Genomic DNA, 21,989 nt, shown 5'->3' on the forward strand with positions numbered 1-21,989 from the left:
TTCTTTTCTAAGTAAAATTTCTTACACCCAGGTACAGGTTGAAAATTATGAAATTGCCCTTTTTAGGTTAAACACAATTGGACACTGGCAAATTCCACAGCTCAACCTCACATATCCTTGGAAAGCTTTCTCCCCATTGGTAGAGGTATCCGTTTATTTCATCTTTTTGCATACGCAAAACTAAAGATACTATACTTCAAATGGAAAAATTTTAGGGAATGTATAGATGTACTCTTATTATAGAAGCACACAGGTTTATTATTTCATAGCACTTTTTCCGCTCTATTTTCTGATCTTTTTAAGTTAAGGACAAAAGAATAGGATCTCACACTTCAGTATAAACAGGCCAAATATAAGTATCTTCCACCTAAAAGATGCTGAACATTGGACTGTTTTATCAGAGCAAGTGTATCATCTGTGTTTCTAGGGGTCTTACCATGTGTTTTCTATCTCATTGAGATTAGATAAAATTCTACTGAAGGCAGTAAGGATGGGCAATAAAAGCCTTTGGGGCTCCACCTTTTAATTGTTACATTTTAGGGAAGGAACGGAGTTGGTGACGTAATAAAACAAAACAGTAGGCATTTCATCACGATCACACCAAACTGGAAAGCAGGAGTGTATTTATGGAAAACCCCTGGATTCTCTGGAATTCACACTGTACAGGAAGCCCTAGTTTCTCCTCTCTCCTTAGCAAGGTAGAGAATAAGAGAGAAAAGAAGTCACTACCGGCAGACCGAGAAGATGGCAGACTAGTGTCTCCGATAAACCATCTTATCGGGGTTTGGATGCCAGTTTCTTTTATAGCACAGAAAGGGGTTAGAGACGAGGAAGCAAAGTAAAAAGGCCATACGTTTTGCAAATATTCCCTGGAACTGCCAGCCTGAGCGAGGGGATGTGTTAATGTCTTTTTTTTTTTTTTTCTTTTTGGCAGCCATCTACAGGTGGGCAGGGTGAGACTGTCTCCCTGGAAAACGAAGAGAGGGTCTTTAGTTTAACATTCAGGCAGAGGGGCAGGGTTCCCTGGGGCAGGCCATAATATATGTATATGATTACACCAACAAAAGCGACGAAAAGCAAAGGCTGAAATCAAAGAAACAGACGGAACAGGGAGTCGGATTTAGCTCTTCCCTATTACACCACCAGCGCCCAAAGCCTGCCCCTTGTCCCCGGACTCCCTTCGAGCGAAGATACTCGGCGAACGGCAGTTTAGAAAGGAATCCCTGCCAGTATTGGCACAAGGGCCCCAGCCTTCTTCTGTCGGGCCTGGAAGCGGGTCTAGGGCACGGGGCCTCAGTACTGGACCTGAGTCTGCAGACCTAGACTTCTAGTCCCGGCACTGGAGCCCGGGTCCGCAGGCCTGGACGTGGGCGCAAGGCACGCGGCTTCGAGGACACTCGTGAGGATCCGCGTTCGTGGGTCTATTCATCCAACAAGCAACGGCTGTGCGCACCTCTGGGTCCCGACTCCCGGAGGCGGGAGGCAGCGACTGCTGAACCCGAGCGCGGGAGACCGCGGCTCTCCGCGTCCTTCCCTGACAGCTTCCGCCCCGCGGGCCGGCGAGCAGCTAGCACAACGTGGACGCTATACCCTACGCACCCCCGCCCGCGGCCACAGGGCCCACACAGGCCAGCGGCGGAACCCGACGCGCATGCGCACGCCGCTACGGAGGCCGCAAGGGCCGCGCCGACGCGCCGGAAGCGGGATACCCGGACTTCCGGTCGACCCCAAGAGTTTCCGTTTCCGGTTCCGGGTTTCTCGGCGGGCGAGAGGGGCCGTCGCGGCCCGGGAGCAGGGCCATGGAGAAGCTACGGCGAGTCCTGAGCGGCCAGGACGACGAGGAGCAGGACCTGACTGCACAGGTAGGGAGCCTGCCTCCGGCCTCTGGGGTGAACGTGTGTTGGGGCGGGGCCGCGGAGCGTGGGCAGCGGGCCGCTTCTACTTGCAGAGGTGATGCGGGAGGGCGCCACGGGCCTCCCGGGAAGAACTTGGGGCGCTTTCCAGGTTTCCATGTAGTCTACAGAAGCTCACTTTGAGACCCCCCCCCCCCTCCAGTTTGGCCTTGCGACTCTCAGGAACGTACTTCGCTGCACGCCTTCCTTTCCCAAATAACCCATTTGCCCCCACGCTGCTCTCCCCGAGCCTCCGCTTGGTTTTCTGCGCCTGGTGTGGACTTTGAACTCGGGCTGGCAGCGCAGTAGCTGTGCGGGTGCTCGTCCTGCCAGCTGCATAAGCTGAAATCTTAAAGCTTCGTTGCATCTGTTAGACCCTGGAATTAAGTGAGGTGTTGTGAGTGTATGTTTTTTGGAAGGAGGGAGACTGGAGGGAGAAAAGAAAAAAACACAGGTCATTGAGAAGTGAAATAATACTGAATTAAAAGTTGTCAGTTGAGCCCTCATAAGCGGTTTTTTTAAAAAACAATCCTTGTCTGCGTACTTTACCCACGAGACTTGAAAAGGGTTACTTCCTTTAAAAGGAGGGATAAAAATAGTGCAGGAGGAACTGCTTTATAAGTATCTTTGTTATTTGCATGCAGACAAATTCTTGCCTGCCTGTCACAGAAGTGGAACATTTAAAATGAAACGGTATTACATAAGGACCTTTTGTTTGTCCCTTTTCTTGTCCTAACTTCCTTTCTTGTTATAAACAGCAGCTCTTGTGAACAGGATTCTGGACTAGTCTGTGAGGGTTCAGAGACTGAAAGCCAGGCATCTGCTCTAAGTGAACTCTAACCAGTTTGGCAAATCGTAATGGTAGTACAAGAACCTATAAATGGTAATATGAGAAACGTCCATTAGGCAGCAATGGCTTACCCAGCTCATTTATTTCTTTAATTTAATTTTAATTGTTTTATAAATTTATTTATTTTATTTTATTTTTGGCTGCGTGGGGTCTTCTTTGCTGCGCACGGGCTTTCTCTAGTTGTGGCGAGCGGGGCTACTCCTCTTTGCAGTGTGAGGGCTTCTCATTGCGGTGGTTTCTCTTGATGAGGAGCATGGGCTCTAGGCGCGCGGGCTTCAGTAGTTGTGGCACGTGGGCTTAGTAGTTGTGGTGTGCGGGCTCAGTAGTTGTGGCTCACGGGTTCTAGCGCGCAGGCTCAGTAGTTGTGGTGCACGGGCTTAGTTGCTCTGTGGCATGTGGGATCTTCCCAGACCAGGGATCGAACCTGTGTCCCCTGCATTGGCAGGCGGATTCTTAACCACTGTGCCACCAGGGAAGCCCCCAGCTCATTTATTAAACCACTGTTTTGTGCTTCACGTTATGCTCTAGGTCTGTGCTGTACTAACAGTAGCCCTAGCGACATGCGGCTGTTTAAATTTAAGTTAAATAAGATTTAAAATTCCTTTCTCAGCCATACCAGCCACGTTTTAGGTGCTGGGTGGGCAAGTAAGTTAGTGGCTGATGCATAGGACAGTACATGCTTGGGGCATTCCATTGCAGAAAGTCCTGTTAGACGGAGCTGCTCTAAACCTTGGGGGCGTGAAGGTGGTGGTGCCACTTCTCTTGAGCCCACTCTCTAGAGGGGAGAAAAATTATGTAGGGAAGTCATTGACCAAAGATTGGAGTGATTGACTGGAATGGACAAGTGCATTGAGTTCAGAGGAGGTGATCATTTATTCATTCAACAAATATTTTGGTGCCTGCATATGTTTGGCTCTGTTCAAGATGCTGGTGTTATAACGGTGACCAAAACAAAGGCCTCCCCTACATGGAACTTACATTTTAATTGGGGAAAACAGTTAATAAACAAGTAAATATAAAAATATGTCAGCCAGTGATAATAAGTGCCATGGAAGAAGGTAAAGTGGGTGGATGAGGTTGGGATCATCTTGTTGTGTTGGATGGTCTGTTAGGGTGACATTACAGCATAGATCTGAAGAGCACTGGGATATCTGGGTAACCCGTACAAGTAAATATCTCCCAACTCATGCAAATACAGATCCTGAGAACAGGCTCAGCACGTTCAAGGCCCGTAGAGAGGCCACAGGGTGTCTGGAGCCAAGGGCCAGGGAAGGTGGGAGGTGGGCTCCAGGTCATGTGGGGTCTCGCAGGACACCGTAAGGACTTCAGCCTTTACTCTGAGCGTGCTGAGGAGCCGTTGGGTTTTGAGCAGAGCGGGCATGTGACTGCCTTGGATTTTAAAGGGTCGCCCTGGCTGGTCTGAGGAGAACAGACTGCAGGGGCAAGAGTGGCAGCTGGAGCCTGGTCAGAGGACTAGGGTAGTGGTCCTGGGAGGAGACCTGGGTCAGGGAGGTGGGAGTGACGGTGGCTTAAAGTGAGAGTGGCCAGGCTCTGTAAATGGTCCGAGTGCAGAGCTGACGGGTTGGGTGTGAGTGCTGCTGGAGGGGCCCGGGTGCCTCTGGTTTTGACCTGAGCCGCTGGAGAGATGGAGTCGCCCTTGACTGGGACATGGAAGGCGCACGTTGGGGGGTCATCTGGATGTTGAGTGAGATGCCAGCTAGCATCTGAGTGCAGATTCTAGAGCTCCTGGGAGGAAATACTTGAGATAACCAAGGGATTGTAGGTAAGTAGAAAAGGGAGGAGGCCCAGGGTTTGACCTCTGGAGCTTTCAGAGAGGAGCTCAGGAGACTGGGAACCTGGAGAGGGCCAGGTCCTGGCAGAGAGGAGCTCAGCAGCTCAAGCAGAGCCACAAATGAAGGGGCTAATTCAGCCGCAGATCACTTCCTGCGATGTAACCAGCCCGGGGCTAAAACCAGGGACGGGCGGTGATCTGGGGTCTGATGGGGCAGCGGAGGCCTGGGGTCAGGCAGTCTCATGGACTCTGAGGTCGGGGGAGGAGGGCGATTGGGAGGGCCGAGGGGGACGAGTCACGAGGAGCGTGTCCCCTGTTGGACAGGGAGCTCTCCTAAGGGCCTCAGACAAAGAGCCTCGGGGCTGGGGGTGCAGGGAGGTGAAAGGCCAGGACCAGCCGCTGTCCTTGCCTGCAGCTCCTCTCAGGGGCTGTGGGCCCGGCAGCTTCCCCCCCACCCCCGCCCCCGTGCCTTTTTTTTTTTGGGGTAGGCGGGCCTCTCACTGCTGTGGGGCTCTGGGCGCGCAGGCTCAGCGGCCATGGCTCACGGGCCCGGCTGCTCTGGGGCACGTGGGATCTTCCCGGACCGGGGCACGAACCCGTGTCCCCTGCATCGGCAGGCGGACTCCCAACCACTGCGCCACCAGGGAAGGCTCCCCCCCAACCCGCACCTTTTAACCAAGAGCCAGGCCCTCACCCCGCATTTAGCACCCAGGAGCACCCAGTAGGTATTTGTTGAGTGAATCAGTGAATGACTGAGCAGAGGCTGGAGGGTGAAGTCAGGCTTTTTGTCTGTTTGAGATGGAAGAGGCTTACGCGTGTTCATAGGTTGATGGAAGGGGGTCTCCGCAAGAATGTGGTTCACTGTTGTACACGGGGAGAAAAGCCAGCCGTGTCAGTTCCCTGGGACGTCAGAGGGCTTGTCTAAAGCAGGGCGGACACGTTGGCCTTTGCCCCTGTGCTGTGGTCTGGGGCCAGGAAGGGAGGGTGAGTGTTCCCAGGGTGAGCTTGGTGTTTGGCAACAGCAGGCGGTGCAGGGCATCCCCACGGGGCTTCTGTGTTCTGTGGGAAATAGAGGCAGTGTGTCTACTGACTGGGGAGGTGCCAGGGCAGGAACTGGAGGTTGAAATGGAGGTGGGTTGGCAGGGTCAGGGGGTGACAGTGAGAAGGCAGGTCAACTTAAACAGCAGTGCACTTGGGACGCCTGGCAGGCAGTGCCCAGGGCCCCCTGAAGTTGGCGATGCCCTGGTTAGGATGCCACGTCCTGCCGTGTGACTCCACCCAGAGGAAGAGGAAGGAGGGCTTGAGTCATGCCAGGGTTTTGCTGGTGGATAGAGCAGAAAGGGAACTTGCGCTTTTGTATTGAAGTAAAGGAGGGGATAAAGGGGCCCGAGAGGCTGCGAAGCATCCAGGCAGGAGCCCTTGAATCAGTGCCCTGGGGAGGATGTCGCAGCTGGAGAGCAGTGTGGCCTGGACTTGGAGTGATTTCGGGGAGTGCGAGTCCCAGTGTCTCTGAGTGGAGGGGAGAGCAGAGGCTGTTAGAGAGGAGAGAGTGAGGAACAGAAAGGCTGGGCTGTCAACGTGCATGTAGAAAGCACCCGAGACTCTGCTAGGATCTGGGGCAGGACCTGTGGTCGGGGCTGCTGAGTGAGAGGGGGTGCCTGGGAGAGCGGTGGGTGACGGCGATGAGGAGCCTCTGAGTAGGGGAGGGGACCCCTGGGGAGGTGGGTCAGGACCGCACTGGAGGGGCCGTGGGCGCCTGCTTCTGTGCTCGCTGTCCTCTCGTCTTTATCTCATCGTCCACCACGGTCTCTGGAGGAGCAGTTCTAGGAATTCCATGTACGCGGTGGTTCCCTTTATTCGAGTGGTGGTGGCCCGGGAGCCAGGCCCAGGTGCCCACGCTGTTCCCTTGTGATGGTGTCCTTCTCCTCCCGGCTTCTCCATCCCCTAGGAAGGCAGCTCGTATCTGTGCCATGGGTTCATTCATTCACCTGTAATGTTGGTGCTGCGGTGAAGACATTTTCCTCCATTGTTTCCAACTTTTTTTTTTTTAATAAGTTCTGGCTCCAGGTGAGGTTGACTTATTGCAGCAGGAAGAGGGCACCGGCGAATGGGAGAGTCGCTCCTGCTCTCACGAGGTTTATTCTTGGCTTCCTCTTCCTTTGATAACAAATAAGTAAAATAACTGGTGGCCACTTCAATGTGTATTTCTTTGCTAAGACTAAATTTACAAGATCAGAATAGTTGCTGGTTTTGGTGGGTTCCTTCCTGATCCCGTTGGACAAGCACGTCACACCTACAAGCTCATGCTAACGCGGGTCTGCGGGGTCAGGGCTCCCTCCGTCTCCCTCATGGACAGGGCAGTGCCTGGTTTTCTTGCACGGTGGGCACTGTATCATTTTCCCAGTTGGGAGTTAGGGAATCTGTGACTTGTTTCTGTATCCTGGGCAATCTGAAGGGCTTACGACAGGTCATTTGCTTGTGGATCAAATATTCCAAATTTACAAATGGAAAGAATTTGTTACATGTTTCGATTTAAAGATCACTTGGCTGATGGTAATGACAGGAAAAATATCTACTGTTTATACAAATGACTCTGCTTAATACTGAGTTGAACTTAAGAACAATGGGGTGATTGAAACTTGTAAAGGAAGTAAAAACAGATGCTTCTTCCACTCTCATTAAGTCCTCACGTCATCGTGTATTCGCACTGACCACTTAGAAACCCTGCTTACTTAGGGTACCGTTTCTCCTTTTTTACAAACCAGTAGATTCCCTGTGCGATATGCAGTCTTCAGGCTTTATTCTGTTCTATGTGTATTCTACCTGATCAGATAAAAATGAAATTTAGATGTTTTTATAGGCAGGTTCATTCTTTGTTTAAAAGACAGTGATCAGTTTTAGTATAAACAGATGACATTGCTGGAAACAAGAATGTCTGTGGATTAAATCAGATTTTAAAAAATATTTAAAATGTGTTCAAAAATGATGGATGTTACATTGACAGAATCTTTAGTTGTTTTTATCTGCTTTTCATGCTGCATAAGGATTCACAGATCAGTCTATTGAGGTAAGGAATTTTGAGCTTTTGCATATAAAACTTGGTATTTTTGCATCATTATTCTTGAAAATACATTATAAGCATGTGGTCTTTTAAGTATATGATAATGCAAGTTAATAATAATTTGGGAATATAAATCCTTATTGTATATTTCTAGTTTCTTGAAACATCTGTTGTTGATACTTTTTCAGCCTTGTTGGGAAAATGAGTTTTAATGGTGTACTTAGTAATGTAAATGTGTGCTTACCATTTGCAACAATGTAGATGGACCTAGAGAGTATTAAGCTTAATGAAGAGAAAGACAAATACTGTATGTTATTGCTTATATGTGGAATCTAAAAAATAAAACAAATGTGTATAACAGAACAGAAGCAGACTCACAGATATAGAGAACAAACTAGTGGTTACCAGTGGGGAGAGAAGGGGGGAGGGGCCATATAGGAGGAGGGGATTAAGAGATACAAACTGGTGTGTATAAAATAGCTAAGCAGCTGAGATGTACAGCACAAGGATATCCCCGTTATTTTGTAGTAACCTTAAAGGGAATATAATTTATAAAAATATTGAATCACTGTGCTGTACAGCTGAAACGAATGTAATATTTAAATAATATAATAATATTGTTAGTACTTCAGTTCCACTGTACTTCAGTGGAAGGAAATGTGTGCTTAATCGTTTCTGTGTGACGTGTGTGGAGTGCGGCCCCGTATAATCTGGTTGGAGTCCATGTGACATGCGGGGATGTCGTCCCCCTGCAGTTAATTTGCATGCGTTCCAAAGTGCGTTTCTAATAATGGTTGTGAGGACGCCAGGGCTTCCGTGACTTGTAGCTGAGGTTGTCAGATGTGCCCCGTGGTAGACGCTGCGGGGGCTCCCCCGGTCCCAGTCACTGGGCGGACGTGCCCGCCGCCCTGCAGCTCACAGCTGTCCTCTTGTGCTCACGCTGTAGCTCCTGCAGCAGCCTGGGCCCTCTGCCCTCTGCCTGCAGCCAGCCACCAGCTGCTGGGAGGAGGGTTCCAGAAGGGCGGCCTGGCCTCAAGCGGCACAGACAGTGAGGTATGGTGTTCACTGAGCTCCAGCTGCAAGCAGGGCCTCACTCGTCCCTCCCCTTCTCTGGCCAGCTTCCCTCCCTTGCCTGAGGGCTCCCCCCGCCTCCGCTGCCCCCAGAGAGGTTCCGGCAGGACAGTCCCTGTGTCAGGCTCTGCGTGTAGGGACTTTGCCCAGATGCCCTCGGACATAGAGATGTTGAGAGAAGGTGTGTGTCCATGAGTCCACCTCAACACCTGTCAACATTTTGCCCGTTTTGTTTCATCTTTCCCCTACTTTTCAATCAATGAGTATTTTATAAGGTATCTCATAGCTTACGTCATTTCATCCACATCAGTGCTTCTCCTGTCCCTAACAGGTGAGAGCTTTCTAAAACTGTATAACACAATAATGCTGTTATCTCACCTGGCAAAGTTAACAGTGACTCCTCAGGACCGTCTCATTCCCAGACCTGTTGATATTCCCCTTTACGGCCATGGAATTGTAATATTCTTAACACTACAATGTGCAAAGTAAAACAGATTCATTGTCTATATTAACATGAAGCTTTGCTTTAATGTAGTATAAAGCATCAGGTCAGCAAGTGATGATTTAAAAACACGTTCTAATTCCTCTTCTTTCCTCAGGTCCTGGACGCCTCGTCCCTCAGTTTCAACACCAGGCTGAAATGGTTTGCCATATGCTTCGCCAGTGGCATCGTCTTCTCTATTCTTGTGCGTTAAGGCTGTATGTTGCTCCGTAATTTCTGTTTTGCGTGAGACTGATCATTCCATTTAGTCCCAACATGCAGTCCACTTTATCTGGACTGTTCTGATGGGACATATTTAGTCCCCTGAAATAAAGGGGTAGAGATCAATAAAAAGATGCAGAGATTAATATTTTGGAGGGTTTATGGATTGTTAAAATAATTTCATTTAAGAAAGATCAGTGTGTATTAGGAGAGTTGCAGTCAGTGATTTAGATGTGATTTAGATTTTTGACTTGCCATTTATAAAAAGAATACTTAAGTAGAGTGAGACTCAGATGTATAAAGTTAGTTATGTAATGGCTCATTTATATATACTTATATGCAAATAGGCAGAAGATTCAAATTAGCAAATAACATTGAAAATTAACTACTTTTTAAAAAACTATATAATTAGAGACTATATATTAACACATTTATACCTAAACTTTATAATATATATATATTCTATTATTACTGTTCTATTATTACTATAGTAGCACATTTATATTTTAACCTATTACAGTGGTAAAATTACTTTTAAATAACTATAATGTCTTAACTCAGGGAACTGGATTGCTGTGGCTTCCTGGTGGCATAAAGCTTTTTGCAGTGTTTTATACCCTTGGAAATATTGCTGCCTTAGCCAGGTATGTACAGAAGTTTGGCTTCTCAAAATATTTCATTTGCTATCATTATCAAAATTTTCTTTTCTAATAGGATATATTTCTGTAGATCTACACGTACTGTGAATTCAAAATTTACATTCATTCAATAGATACTTAGACTCCTGCTGTGTGCCAGCTGCCATCATAGAGTGTTCATGGTGAGAATAGCCAGCATTTGGAGGTACTTACTGTGTGCCAGGCCCTATCCTAAGTGTTCTGTGTCTGTCACCCCATTTGTGAGGTGGGCACTGTTATCACCCCATCTTATAGCAGGGTGTAGTAGCACGGGGCGGGGCGGGGGGTCACTCCCCGGGGGGGGTGCCTAGTGAGGTGACCAGGCCTGGTTCCCACCCGAGAGTCCTCCGGAGCCCCGGCTTGTAGCTGCCTCGGCGAGGGGACCGTCAGATGCCCAGCCGACCAGCGGCGGAAGCAGATCGGGGGTGGCAGTGCCGGGCCCAGGAGTTGGACAGGACCACACAGTGGCAGTGACTCTGAGGACTGTGCACTGGGCGTTCAGGGAGTCCCCCCTGGGGGCCTCGGGTGCATCTCTGGGGGAGTTGATGTCTGTTAGCGTAGTTGTCACATTTACGAGCTCTCAGCTTTCAGAGTGAGCTCCTGCCTCTTCAGGGACGTTCTGCATCAGAGGTGCTGCCCAGTGCAGGGGTGTGAGCCGTGGCCAAGCTCGGCCCGCTCTCCTGGGCTCGCCCCGATGCCCCTCCTCAGACCGCAGCCTGGAAGAGGCCTGAGGGCGCAGTTGCACACTTCTGCCCTTAGAAGCTTTACGCCGACAGTGCCTGAGGGGCTGTGCTCCCTGTTATGACGGGGAGCGTGCGGAGAGGTGAGGAAGCAGTGGCTGAATTGGCACCAACGGAGAGCAGGCTGCCTTGTCGGCCTGGACTGGCCTCAGCGGTCGCGCTCACCGGCGCTGTGAGTGATTTGTGAGAGGCGTTCCTGTGTCGCAGAAGACAGAAGGATTAACGCTTCCTTCTAATGTTAAGGAGAAATGCAACAGACTTAGTGAGATTTTCTAATTAAACTAACATAGGATTTCTTTTCTTAAAAGTACTTATTTTTACACAGCCGCGCAATAGCTCCCTCTCTCATTTCTTTTATTCGTTTCAAATAGTACATGCTTTTTAATGGGACCCGTGAAACAACTGAAGAAAATGTTTGAAACAACGAGATTGCTTGCAACGATTGTTATGCTTGTAAGTAAATAATGATACTTTTAAAAAACTTTTTTCGAGTTTTTCTTTTCTTTTTGCATTACTTTGGGAGGTACTAATGTTATAATTCTCTTGTGGAATATGACAGTCACATTCTTCAGGCTGTGTGTTTGAAGAGTTTGGATTATGTAGCATTACCTAAAATGATTGGCTGGGTGAATCCTGTTTTCTTTTGTGTATTCTAACTGTGTAGCTCTGTGTATTGCACGTGAAAATGAGAGCTGCATGTATTTCATTTTCGGGCCCCATGGAGCACCTTAATGGACCCCTGTGTGTACTTTCTGGAGGGTGGGCCTGGAAGGCGGGTCACTTCTGGGTCCATATGAGGCTTCTCAGCGAGAGTTGGCTTAATTTTGGTGGCCTGTCACCTGGCCTTTGTCGCTCCCCCGTTGGACTGTTGCACAAATACCTAGGCCTCTGTCTCCACACCTGCCCCACTGCTTTCCCTGCCTCTCCTCGTCTCTCCCCTGCCTCCTCTGGGGGACATAGCTGTGGAATGACAGTGCAGTCTTTCTGTGTGAAATCATTATAACAGGTTCCTATGTAAAGCTAAGTAAAACAGAACTTACTGTGCAGGAGCGGTAGTACTGAGTCCTGTGGTGGCAGCTTGAATTAGTAAATGTTAGCGCAAGCATTCATAAATCCATAACAACAGCTGCTGTCACTCTCATTCATTCTTGAGACAGTCTCTCTGTTGGCTTAGTCAACAGGTGATTTATTATGTGCTTTCAGTTTGCCAAGGAATATTGCAGCAGTCACAGACTTTAAAATAATACTCAGGGAATATATAAGGACAACTAGAGTAAGCGGTCTCATTAATTTTGTTCTCTAGTGTGTTGTCATGCAAATGAATGCAGAATAGTGTATGCATTTTTGTTAAGCTTTGGAAAAGGCTCAAATTGACAATTTTTCTTTCCTTTCCTGTAGTTGTGTTTCATACTTACCCTGTGCGCTGCTCTTTGGGTAAGTTACCTCAACCATATCTGTTTTCTACTAACTGGCCCCTCACCAGGTAGACTGTCATCGCACCATCATCTCCAAGGAGCTCAAAGTCTGGTTTCTTAAAACCCACCAAAGACTGGGTGTCCCTAAAACCTAGTTAGTGGCTAGGCTTGCAGTGGATTCTGCCACCTAAAACAGACAGAAGTGAGCTCGTGCTTGCGTCCAGGTCAGACTGGCCCCTCTCTCAGGCCCAGGGCCATGAGAGGCCCTCGCTGAGGGTCTGCGTGCTCTGTCTGCTGTGCTGATAGCCTCGCTGAGCTGTGGCTCTAGGGTGGGGAGGGTATCGTGAGCATCAGGGTGTCCACACAGTGAGGAGAAAGGGCCGGAAAACAAGCCCAAACAGATTAACACGGAGGGACAAGAGGACTTAAATTATTCTTGCACCACTTACGGATGAGGTGAACGGCTCCTCGTTAGCCTTCAGAGAAGTTACTTTATTACAATTCAGTTTACTCGTCGATGCTCCTGATTCTTCATTACATTTGCTTATTGTTCCTTATCTACCTCCAAAGGGGTCTGAGGAGGTTCTTGAGCTCCCAAGAACACAGCGCACTTTAAAGAAGATGGGGTGGCGTACGACACACTGCAGAAACGTTCATCAAAAATGTTCTGCTTTTAATTTTGATGATTTAAGGACCGGACTTTAGTTATGCAAGAATGCACCTAATACCTCATTTCCCAGTGATAACTTAAAAGAATTTTCGTAAACAATCTTCGCATTTCCCTATGGAAAATTGATTTCTGGTTTGGAAAGGTCCAGCAGTCTGTTTATAAGCAGTAGATTAAAAATAAGTGAAAAAGTAAATAAATAAAAATTTAAAAGAAAGATGGACAAGAAATTCTAAAAATAGATCATTTTAAAACAACTGTGGAAACTTTATCTTACATTATTCCAGAAGATCACAATAAAATACAGTTTTAGTTCAAAAAATAACTCAAGAAAATGAACAAGTGTGAATGAGAAAGATACGTAAATTCCACATAGGATACAGATCTAATAACCAAGTGGGTATTTTAGAAAGGTTAACCTTGACTTAAAGGACCTAACATGAGAGAGATTTAATATTTTCGGCCTATGCACATTTATTTCATTAATGTTTAATGCCATATACTTAGCAGCATTTGAATAAATGGAATCAGAGGATTCTAGAAAGAAGATACAATTTATGGATATGTAATTCTCAGATCTCCTGAATCTTAAATTTGTCATACTAGGATTTAATGAAATAAGTTGGAGCTATCGTTTATATTTTTGAAGGGGGGGAACTGAACTTGCTTGTGAAAAGTACTTTTTTAAAAAATGTTTAACTCATTATTTCTTTGTCTTTGCTGTTGTCAGTGGCATAAGAAGGGGCTGGCCTTATTATTCTGCATATTGCAGTTCTTGTCAATGACCTGGTAAGTCTTACACTAAATAGAAAGTTAAAATTTCCTAAGCAGTGCCACGCGTTTTGTTCCGAGCCTGTAAGCCTAGGAAGGTCATTGGCATTTTACCGGGTCAGGTAAGCCTGTGCCTTGGAGGGGAAGGGCCTCCTGAGAGGTCAGGTACCTGAGGTCTGCAGTGTGTCCTGGGGGGCCTAAATGTGGGAGAGCTGAGGAGAGTTGGGGGCTGTGCTTGCCCAGGCACACAGGGCTGCGTTCACTTCTTCTCTAATGTGTGAAAGAGAAATGCTAGGTGGTGCCACACGAGCCCTGAAGTCAGGCCGAGTCACAGGAAGAGCCCGAGGGCACGGCGGGGAACCGCTCCCTTTGCCTGGTATTGCTGAGCACCTGCCGACTGAGTTCGTTGTGGTGCCGACTCCTCAGCGAGGCTGCTCTGCCCTTGCCTCTCCCTGAGGTGTCCTCCCCTCCGAGTGTTCAGTCACGCCGTCCTTCCTGATCGCTCCCTCCCCAGGCCACGTTCAGGTCCTGAGCTGACTGCCCGGCGAATACGATTGAGTTGAATGTGCCCTCCTTGCACGCTCCCACGTCAGGCCAGAAAGGTGTTCTTCACGTACAAAATATTTCTACGAGTGTTTTTCCTTTTTCTTTAGAGCTCAGTCTTGTTTGCTTCCTTGCAATCATCAGTAAACCCCTTCCTGACTTGGCTGTTTTAAATTTCTCCTTTTTGATATCACCCAATCTGAGATCAGTGTTTTTTGTTTTTTGTTTTTTTGCGGTACGCGAGCCTCTCACTGTCGTGGCCTCTCCTGTTGTGGAGCAGAGGCTCCGGACACGCAGGTTCAGCGGCCATGGCTCACGGGCCCAGCTGCTCCGTGGCACGTGGGATCTTCCCGGACTGGGGCACGAACCCGTGTCCCCTGCCTCGGCAGGCAGACTCAGAACCGCTGCGCCACCAGGGAAGCCCCAGTCTTTGTTTTGAGGCTGTTTCTACCTTTCCGCTGATGGAATGTCAACAGATGTTAAATGCAGTTCTCTACGTGTTACAAAAGAACCTTATGATGTTTTACTCTTTTTCAGTGAAATGTGGGAAAATTTAAATCTTTGTTATTTTCTATTAATATGTTGCTTTTTATTGTTAATCTGTACTTAATGATTGCCTTATCCCTGAAGGAGAGTGCAGTTTATTCTGTATTTTATAGTTTTTATTTTAAAAAAATAACTCGAAAGGGGTAATACAACAGGCTTTTTATTACAGCAGGCTTCAGCAGGCATCAGAATCAGAGTTTTTTAAAAGCACGTTGCTTACTGAGATGCAGTTTCTCATTCAGGAGGTGGGGGGGGTGGCAGGAATCTGCGTTTTTAACAAGTTCCCCGGTGATGCTGTATGCCGTCAGGGGTCATACTTTGAGAATCACTGTGCAGTAGTCTACTGCTTCATTTTTCATAGTGTTAGAATATGGCCATTTGGTAAAAAGGAAAACATCTCATTTAGTTTCAACGTTCTTGAATTTTTCTTGCAGGTATAGTCTGTCATACATCCCGTATGCAAGGTGAGCTTGTTTCAATTCTGTCTTGTTTCTGCTCCTCTAATTCTCTTTACACAGATACGTGAATTTTAATAATTTTCATATTAAAATGTGATTTAAAAGGCTGGTTTTGGTTGACTTTGTTCCCAGAAGGAAATTATTTTTTAAATGAGTGGGATAGAAACTTGCCATATGAAGTAAAAAACATGTTGAACAGATGTAACAGGTAGGCTGGGAATGTACTTCTGATTTACCACCTGAACGTTTGCAGCTAGTGAATTTTGGCAAGAGATTCTAGATCCTTCCGCGACTGCAAGTATTCAGTAAATAGGATATGGAGACTTCAGCAAAAATAAATTCTACTTTAAAAAAAAAGAAAGTTAATGAAAAAATGAATCTGATATAGAAATGTTTGTTTTAAGCCAGTAGAAACATATTTATTCTGTGTGTCAAGAGGTAATTGCCCTTTGTATATCAAGAGGTAATTGCTGTTTTCTTGTATCTATTCAGAGAAAGGTTCTAATTTAATTATGGAGGAAAAAACCAATACTTACTTGCAGTCTTCAGTCTGACCGGTTTGGAGGAATATTCAGTTCAGGCACAGCTTTGTTTCTTCGTGAAACTTGGAACATAGGTTGCATATGAAAAACAGCAGAATTGTGTGCCTGATATAACAGTGAAGGAAACTGATAGCGGTTCTATTTTTATTCAGTTTCAAATGGATGATTCTTTTTGATGAACACTTAAAAGGAGAAAAAGCAAAGCAGGGTCAACTAAAGGAGAGCAGGCTTAGAACAGGAGCGCAGAGGTAACTTGCCAGTCAGTCCTCAGGACCTTGGCTGGGAGAGCTCTTGCTGTTTCTCAACGAGGGGAAAAGGTGCCCCAAATGATGTCCACTGCAGTAGGGCTGGAGCTCACAGCCAGGGCAGGGTGTCTGGGCAGTGACCACCCTCCCCAGAAGTGTCGGACCCTGCCCTTGAGAGCAGCATACAGTCTGTCCGTACATCTCCAGTCTGTTGGTGCTCGCCTTAACAGTCCGTATTCACATAACAACAGTTCAAACTAACTGTTGTGAAGAGAAATGTGAAAGGCGAATGAGGTTTTTCACATGAATTTTTTTGGAATTCTTAGGGACATAGTTATAAATGTTCTGCTTTTTAAAATCCAGTTCGCTGTTTCTTTTTAAAAATAACTTTTGTTGTTTTGGGTATTTACATTTATTTCTTCTTAGCATATGTGTTGTTTAAGATTTCGAAACAAATACCATTTTAGCAACTAAGAAATTATTTCCATGTCTCAGTTCTTGATTTCAAGTGATATTCAACAAAGTTTTAACTATGGAAAAGTACTGGGGGTTCCACTGAGTTCTGATGGGAAAAGGTGATCGTGTGTTTGTCTCTCGGCAGGAATCTTTTTGCAAGTTCACTCTGGAGGCAGATTATTATATTGTTTTTCCTCTTTTGTTTTTTCACCAGGGATGCGGTAATTAAATGCTGTTCTTCTTTGCTGAGTTAAAAATCAGAAACTCTTTGAAAAGGCCATTTGAAAGCTGATGTTCTGTTTTTGGTGAAGTATACTTTTCCTGATACAGTAATCACTCCAAAAAAACAACTGCACTGACCATTTAAGACCATTTTGTATACTGATAAAAACTGCATGCTAATTAAAGTGTTAAATGCTTGTGATGTTAAATTCATTTTGTGTCATTAAGATGCTCTTCCAGAGATAAGGAGATTTTAATCATTGCCACTTGTAAATGATTTTTAGCCAGTTTTTTAATCTTTTCTAAACAGCATCTGAGATGTGTATATTTAAGGGTAAACCTATGCTGCAAGATATATTCAGCTTTTTTGGTGGTTTTAAAATGTCTACATTTTAAAAATATCTTTTTAAAATAAAAACTTTAAATGTGAAAATTTTTATAAGCTAAAAATTGCTAATTATATGTAATAAAAATAATATATAAATCTTTATAATTTTGAAATAAACCCACACTTGGGAAAAACATTTTCTTGATCAAATTTATGTTTTAAGTGGGTGGTACATTGATTCAGTTGAATAAAATTTAGTTTGGACACTTATGCAATCTTTCTGCAGAAAAACGAGTAAGATACAATCTCTGTCCTCATAATGGGGCTGAGCACAAATCTGTGAAGGATGAGAGGGCCGAGTAACAGTGAGAGCATTTATTCATCAGTGTGCTGTTCAGGGTGCGAGCCCAAACACAGAGCCGGCCAGGACGGCCGCCCGAGGAGGCAGGCGGGTCGGAGCAGAGGAGCGAGGAGGGCTGACCGGCCAGGTTGGGTCGGGGAAGCCTGCCGAGAGGAAGGAGCCGGGCCGCCGAGGAGGGAGAGCCTGCGTGGCCTGCGCCAGCTCGTCTGCAGGGAACTGGCCCGGGGCCCGGTGCCGGCACCACACCTCCCTGGGCAGAGGGAAGGCGGCCTCGGTGAGGAGAGCGGGGGAGGACGAGGATGGGCTCCCGGGAGGGTGTGGGAGAAGGACTTGCTGAGTGGGTGAGGGGTCTGCTGGGGACCAGCACGAGGGCTGGGCTGGTGAGCAGAGAGCAGACACACCCCGTCCTGGACGGGGTCCTCGTCTCCAGTCGAGCCCACTGTTGGAGTCATGCTTTAGAGCCACGTGTCCGCAGAGCCGACTGGAAGCCCGTTGCTGTGTGGGTGCAGAGGATCCCGGGACGGTACAGAGCAGCTTCGGGTGAAGACGTGCTCCGTGGAGGTGGGGCGTGGCCTCGGGACGGGGGGGGGGGGGGGGGGGGGGCCGGGGGGAGGGTCACTGTGTCCGCTGCGATGGTGCGGGAGGGAGGGACAGAGCCCTGAGACAGCCGGGCTGCGGCCCCTCGGAGTTCTCCGGCTTCAGGGGGACCCTCTGTCCAGCCAGGCGGCAGCAGCGCAGATGCTCCTGGCGTCCCCCCCGTAGCTGCTCCGTGTCCCCCTACAGGGGGTGGGGGGACAGTTCAGTGAGCTTCAGAGCCTGTTGGCATGAGTGGGACACGGTGCACGTGTGACCCCTGCAGGAAGGGACGGTGTCCGAGGTCTGCCTGCGCCGCGCTGGGCCCTGCCTTGCGTGGAAGTGCAGACCAGTCTCTCGTTACTTGCAGAATTCCTCGTCAGACTACTTCCAGCAGCCCTTCGGCAGGGGGGTCCCCCTTGGGAGGGGGCCTGTTGTGGTCGGAGGTCCGATCCACAGCAGGATCAGCCCCAGAGCGGCCCTCACCTCCGGGTCACCGCTGGCCCTGCGGCCAGCCGGCAGCGCTCACGGAGAGCACGGCGGCCCGGGCACCTGCCTGCGCCTCCCTCTTGGCCTCCCCGAGAGCAATTCGTGCTGCTGCGGTCCCCTGGCTGGTCCCTGGGGAGGCTCCCCTCGTCCCCGCACGTATGCAAACCTTAGAGTTCCTGTGTCCCATCGCTTTTGCCAGCTCCTCAAAGGCACTCCTCCCTGAAGTTACAATCTACCGTAACCCCTGAGGGGCCTCCGCTTGAGGCCGCGGCAGCCGTCAGGAGGGGAAGCGGGGCTCGGTGACCTTCACCAAGACTGCCCGCAGCTTGGCCACCCTTGGGAGGACAGCGTGTCTCGGGCGTGGGGTGGCCCTCGCACGTCTGGCTATTCGAGCTTGGACAAGGTGCTTACCTCTGTCAGCTTCCATTTCCTCATCTCAAGAAAATGTCTAAACATGGGGTTCTACCGGTGTTTGCCCGGCAGGACGGCTGGGAGGAATAAAGGAGTGAGCAGTGCCTGGCAGCAGCCTTCTGTAGACAGACGATTAAAAGAGCCTGCGGGCATCTGTTGGAAAGGCTGCTTTACACTCATCTCTGCGAACCTTTGGGACACAGTGCATTGTACCCGAGAGGCCCCAGAGTGACCCTCAGGACTGCCCAGCCCCACAGGCCCGAGGGCGTCAGGATCGCCATGTAGGAGCTTCCGCGGGAAGCGGGGCCAAGGGTGTTCTGCTGGAAATGGCAGCGATGACAGGGCTTTGGGGCGGCCTCTCAGGTCCTGGGGCGTCAGTGGCTGGCGTCCAGTCAGGAACTGGGCTGGGAGATGACGGGCCCCGTGTGGCGGTGTCCACAGAGGACCCGTGGGGGTCTGGGAGAAGGACCCGCACCGGAGTCAGGGTGGAGCAGGGCGAAGAGACAGCAGCTCCTGTTTGCAGATCCTTCATCTTCTCTCTCCCCGACTCGTGTAACCCGGGAAGATGGGGACTTCGCTCTGTTCTTCTCTTCCAGTGGTAATTAAGCCATCTCTTGACATATGAACTAGCTGTGAAAACATCTGCAAGGTCATTTAAAATCACGGTCTGCTTCTACAAAGCCGCTTTAAGGCTGTCGTTGCACCTGCAGTGCTGGATTGGGGGTACGGGACACGCAGGGGAGTCGCGGCCCACGTGGGACTCTCTGCGTTAAAGAGCGCCGTCCTCAGTGGCCTTCTCGCCATCCTTAATGTAGGCACTTTTCTTTCAAGTGAATTATTTAAGGAACAGCTTACAGCGAGATGCTTTTGTGGGGTGAGGAAGCACATCACGCTACCTACCTCTCGTGGAGACGTGTATTTAACGTGTCATGGGGTGCGTGGAGGTGAGCAGGGGCGCAGTCACACAGAAGGGTTCCGCCCTGAGAAAGCACGCTCACCTGCGGGTAATGTGGGCGGCGAGGCCCCAGCGAGGCACACCTGCCCAGGTGACGGCAGCGGTGCCTCCACAGGGCCGCTCGGACCACTGCTTTTCTGTCCTCCAGCCCCATTTCTTTCACTCCACCAGGACTGCAGCCACCTAACTCCATTTCTCCATTCCCGGAAGCATCTGCTGGCCTGGGGTTTCCAAGAAAGCGCTCACCTGCACACACGTCCCAAGCACAGGATAAATGAGACTTACAGCTGCTGCTTCTCCTTGCCCTGTGGGAAGACTCTAAGTACATTTCATACATCTAAAAGCCTGAGCTTTGCAAGAAAAAGGGGTAATATAAACTGAAGGCGTATCATTTTTAATAGTACAGCTTGTGACTTTTCTTCCTGTATGATCTCATGTTTTTACTTGCTTCCCTTTTTTTCCAGGTTGTTACAAGAAGGAACCAAGTATTAAGTGTTGCTTTCAAAGAGGAGGACATGATGATGGTGATGGTTGGCGACATCAGAGAGGTGTTCCTTGTGCCGCCTGGCAGGCAGTGTAGCAGTTCTCAGTGTGGCCCAGGCCACCGACATGCCTGGGCGTCCCGGAGACCCTTTCAGGGTCCACTTTGGTAATTACCCCGACACTGCACTGTTCACTCTACCGTGAGTGCACAGTGGAGTCACGAGGCTGTGGGCGTGCGATCGCACAGGGATGGAGCACAGAGCCCGCCACTCATCTCTGACTTGTTTTAGAAAATATTATTTTCATTAAATGTATTAGTAAACATTTTTTTTAAAGTCTCGGTTTAAATTCTTTTTTTTTTTTAAATCCTTAAGCCAACTATTTTTTTTATCATTATTTTTGGCTGTGTTGGGTCTTCGTTGCTGCGCGTGGGCTTTCTCTAGTTGTGGCGAGCGGGGGCTACTCTTTGCTGCGGTGCGTGGGCTTCTCACTGCAGTGGCTTCTCTTGTTGCGGAGCATGGGCTCCAGGCGTGCGGGCTTCTGCAGTTGTGGCTCGTGGGCTCTAGAGCGCAGGCTCAGTCGTCGTGGCTCGCGGGCTTAGTTGCTCCGCGGCATGTGCGATCTTCCCGGACCACCACTCGAACCCGTGTCCCCTTCATTGGCAGGCGGATTCTCAACCACTGCGCCACCAGGGAAGCCCCTCGGTTTAAACTCTTAACAAGGTTAACATCAGTAGATAGAGGCCACAGAACAGAAGCCCTTTGGGTCCTGAGAGTGTAAAGGGGTCTTGAGACCCACTGGCGCTGAGTGGTGAGCGTGCTTTGGGCTCTCCCTCCCTGGACGGGTATTGCCCCCACCATGCTCTGGGGCTATTTGGGTAAACCTTAGTTTCTTCATCTGTAAAATGCAAGTGTTACTGCTTCTTCTCTCATAAGACTCTCAAGAGGTTTCAGTGCAGTAATCTCGGTAAAGCGGATTATTATCTTAATGATGGGAAAAAAGAAAGACTAAAGCAAATAATATCTGAACAATTTCCTAAATGTTTTCTGCTCGCGAAGGCTTTCACAGTAACAGACCAGTGTCACAAGGAAAAATGGAGGTGTTTTCCAGTTATTGGCCAAATTCTCTATGTCTCAGGAATAAAATAGGATTTTTAAAACTAGAATGAGCTTTCCACGTTTTAAAATTCAGATTTAGTTTTAGTTCTAGATGTTGGATCTAGAACATTTACTTCTCGCTCTATTATAAAGTAAAATGCTTTGAATCAAAATATAGAAATGGAAAGAGGGTGTAACTGGAAAAATGAGATTGATTTATTTTCCTTTTTGAAATTTTTCTGAACGTTGAAGTATATGCCTTAGTAAAACCAAGAACCTAAAACGTTAATGAGGAAAATGAAACATTTCTTGAAATAATGGCTAATTTCCTGGTATTATGGTGCGATCACTGGCTGTAATTTAATCAACTGGTAACTCTGGTGATGACCAGTTGATCACACATGTCTGTGTGATAAAGAGCACACGTCCGTTTTGGATGTATCTGTGGGGTCCAGGTGTGAAGTGGGAGCATGTCTACAGCCATTATTTGCAGAGCGGGGTCATCATACCACAGCCTCCATAATTTTCAGTTCAGTTTCAAACCTGTGGACCAGTAACCCTCTATAGTTTTACTTGGGATATACTCTTCTTGGTATTTTATTTTAATGATTGAAATATTTTCTGCATTTATTTTACTCATC

At 48.2% G+C, this 21,989-nt stretch overlaps 1 protein-coding gene across 1 annotated transcript; it reads left to right on the forward strand.

Annotated features, from left to right (window-relative positions):
• The first annotated feature begins 1,735 nt into the window (after positions 1 to 1,735).
• Positions 1,736 to 17,175, forward strand: SFT2D1 (SFT2 domain containing 1). The gene is made up of 8 exons (XM_032651043.1): positions 1,736 to 1,862; positions 9,266 to 9,352; positions 9,931 to 10,013; positions 11,158 to 11,239; positions 12,185 to 12,220; positions 13,599 to 13,657; positions 15,163 to 15,192; positions 16,644 to 17,175. Exons 1-8 carry the CDS (start codon positions 1,800 to 1,802, stop codon positions 16,681 to 16,683), a joined length of 480 nt encoding a protein of 159 aa, XP_032506934.1. The 5' UTR covers positions 1,736 to 1,799; the 3' UTR covers positions 16,684 to 17,175.
• The last annotated feature ends 4,814 nt before the right edge of the window (positions 17,176 to 21,989 follow it).

This window comes from Phocoena sinus, chromosome 12, assembly GCF_008692025.1.
Source record: "Phocoena sinus isolate mPhoSin1 chromosome 12, mPhoSin1.pri, whole genome shotgun sequence".
NCBI classification, from domain to species: domain Eukaryota; kingdom Metazoa; phylum Chordata; class Mammalia; order Artiodactyla; family Phocoenidae; genus Phocoena; species Phocoena sinus.

What these genes read in the sequence shown, in the direction of transcription:
- SFT2D1 (XM_032651043.1), top strand. Translation starts at nt 1,800, where the DNA reads ATGGAGAAGCTACGGCGAGTCCTGAGCGGCCAGGACGACGAGGAGCAG. An exon ending in GCATCGTCTTCTCTATTCTT is followed by an intron (nt 9,353 to 9,930) that starts GTGCGTTAAGGC and finishes GTCTTAACTCAG; the next exon opens with GGAACTGGATTGCTGTGGCT. An exon ending in AATATTGCTGCCTTAGCCAG is followed by an intron (nt 10,014 to 11,157) that starts GTATGTACAGAA and finishes CGTTTCAAATAG; the next exon opens with TACATGCTTTTTAATGGGAC.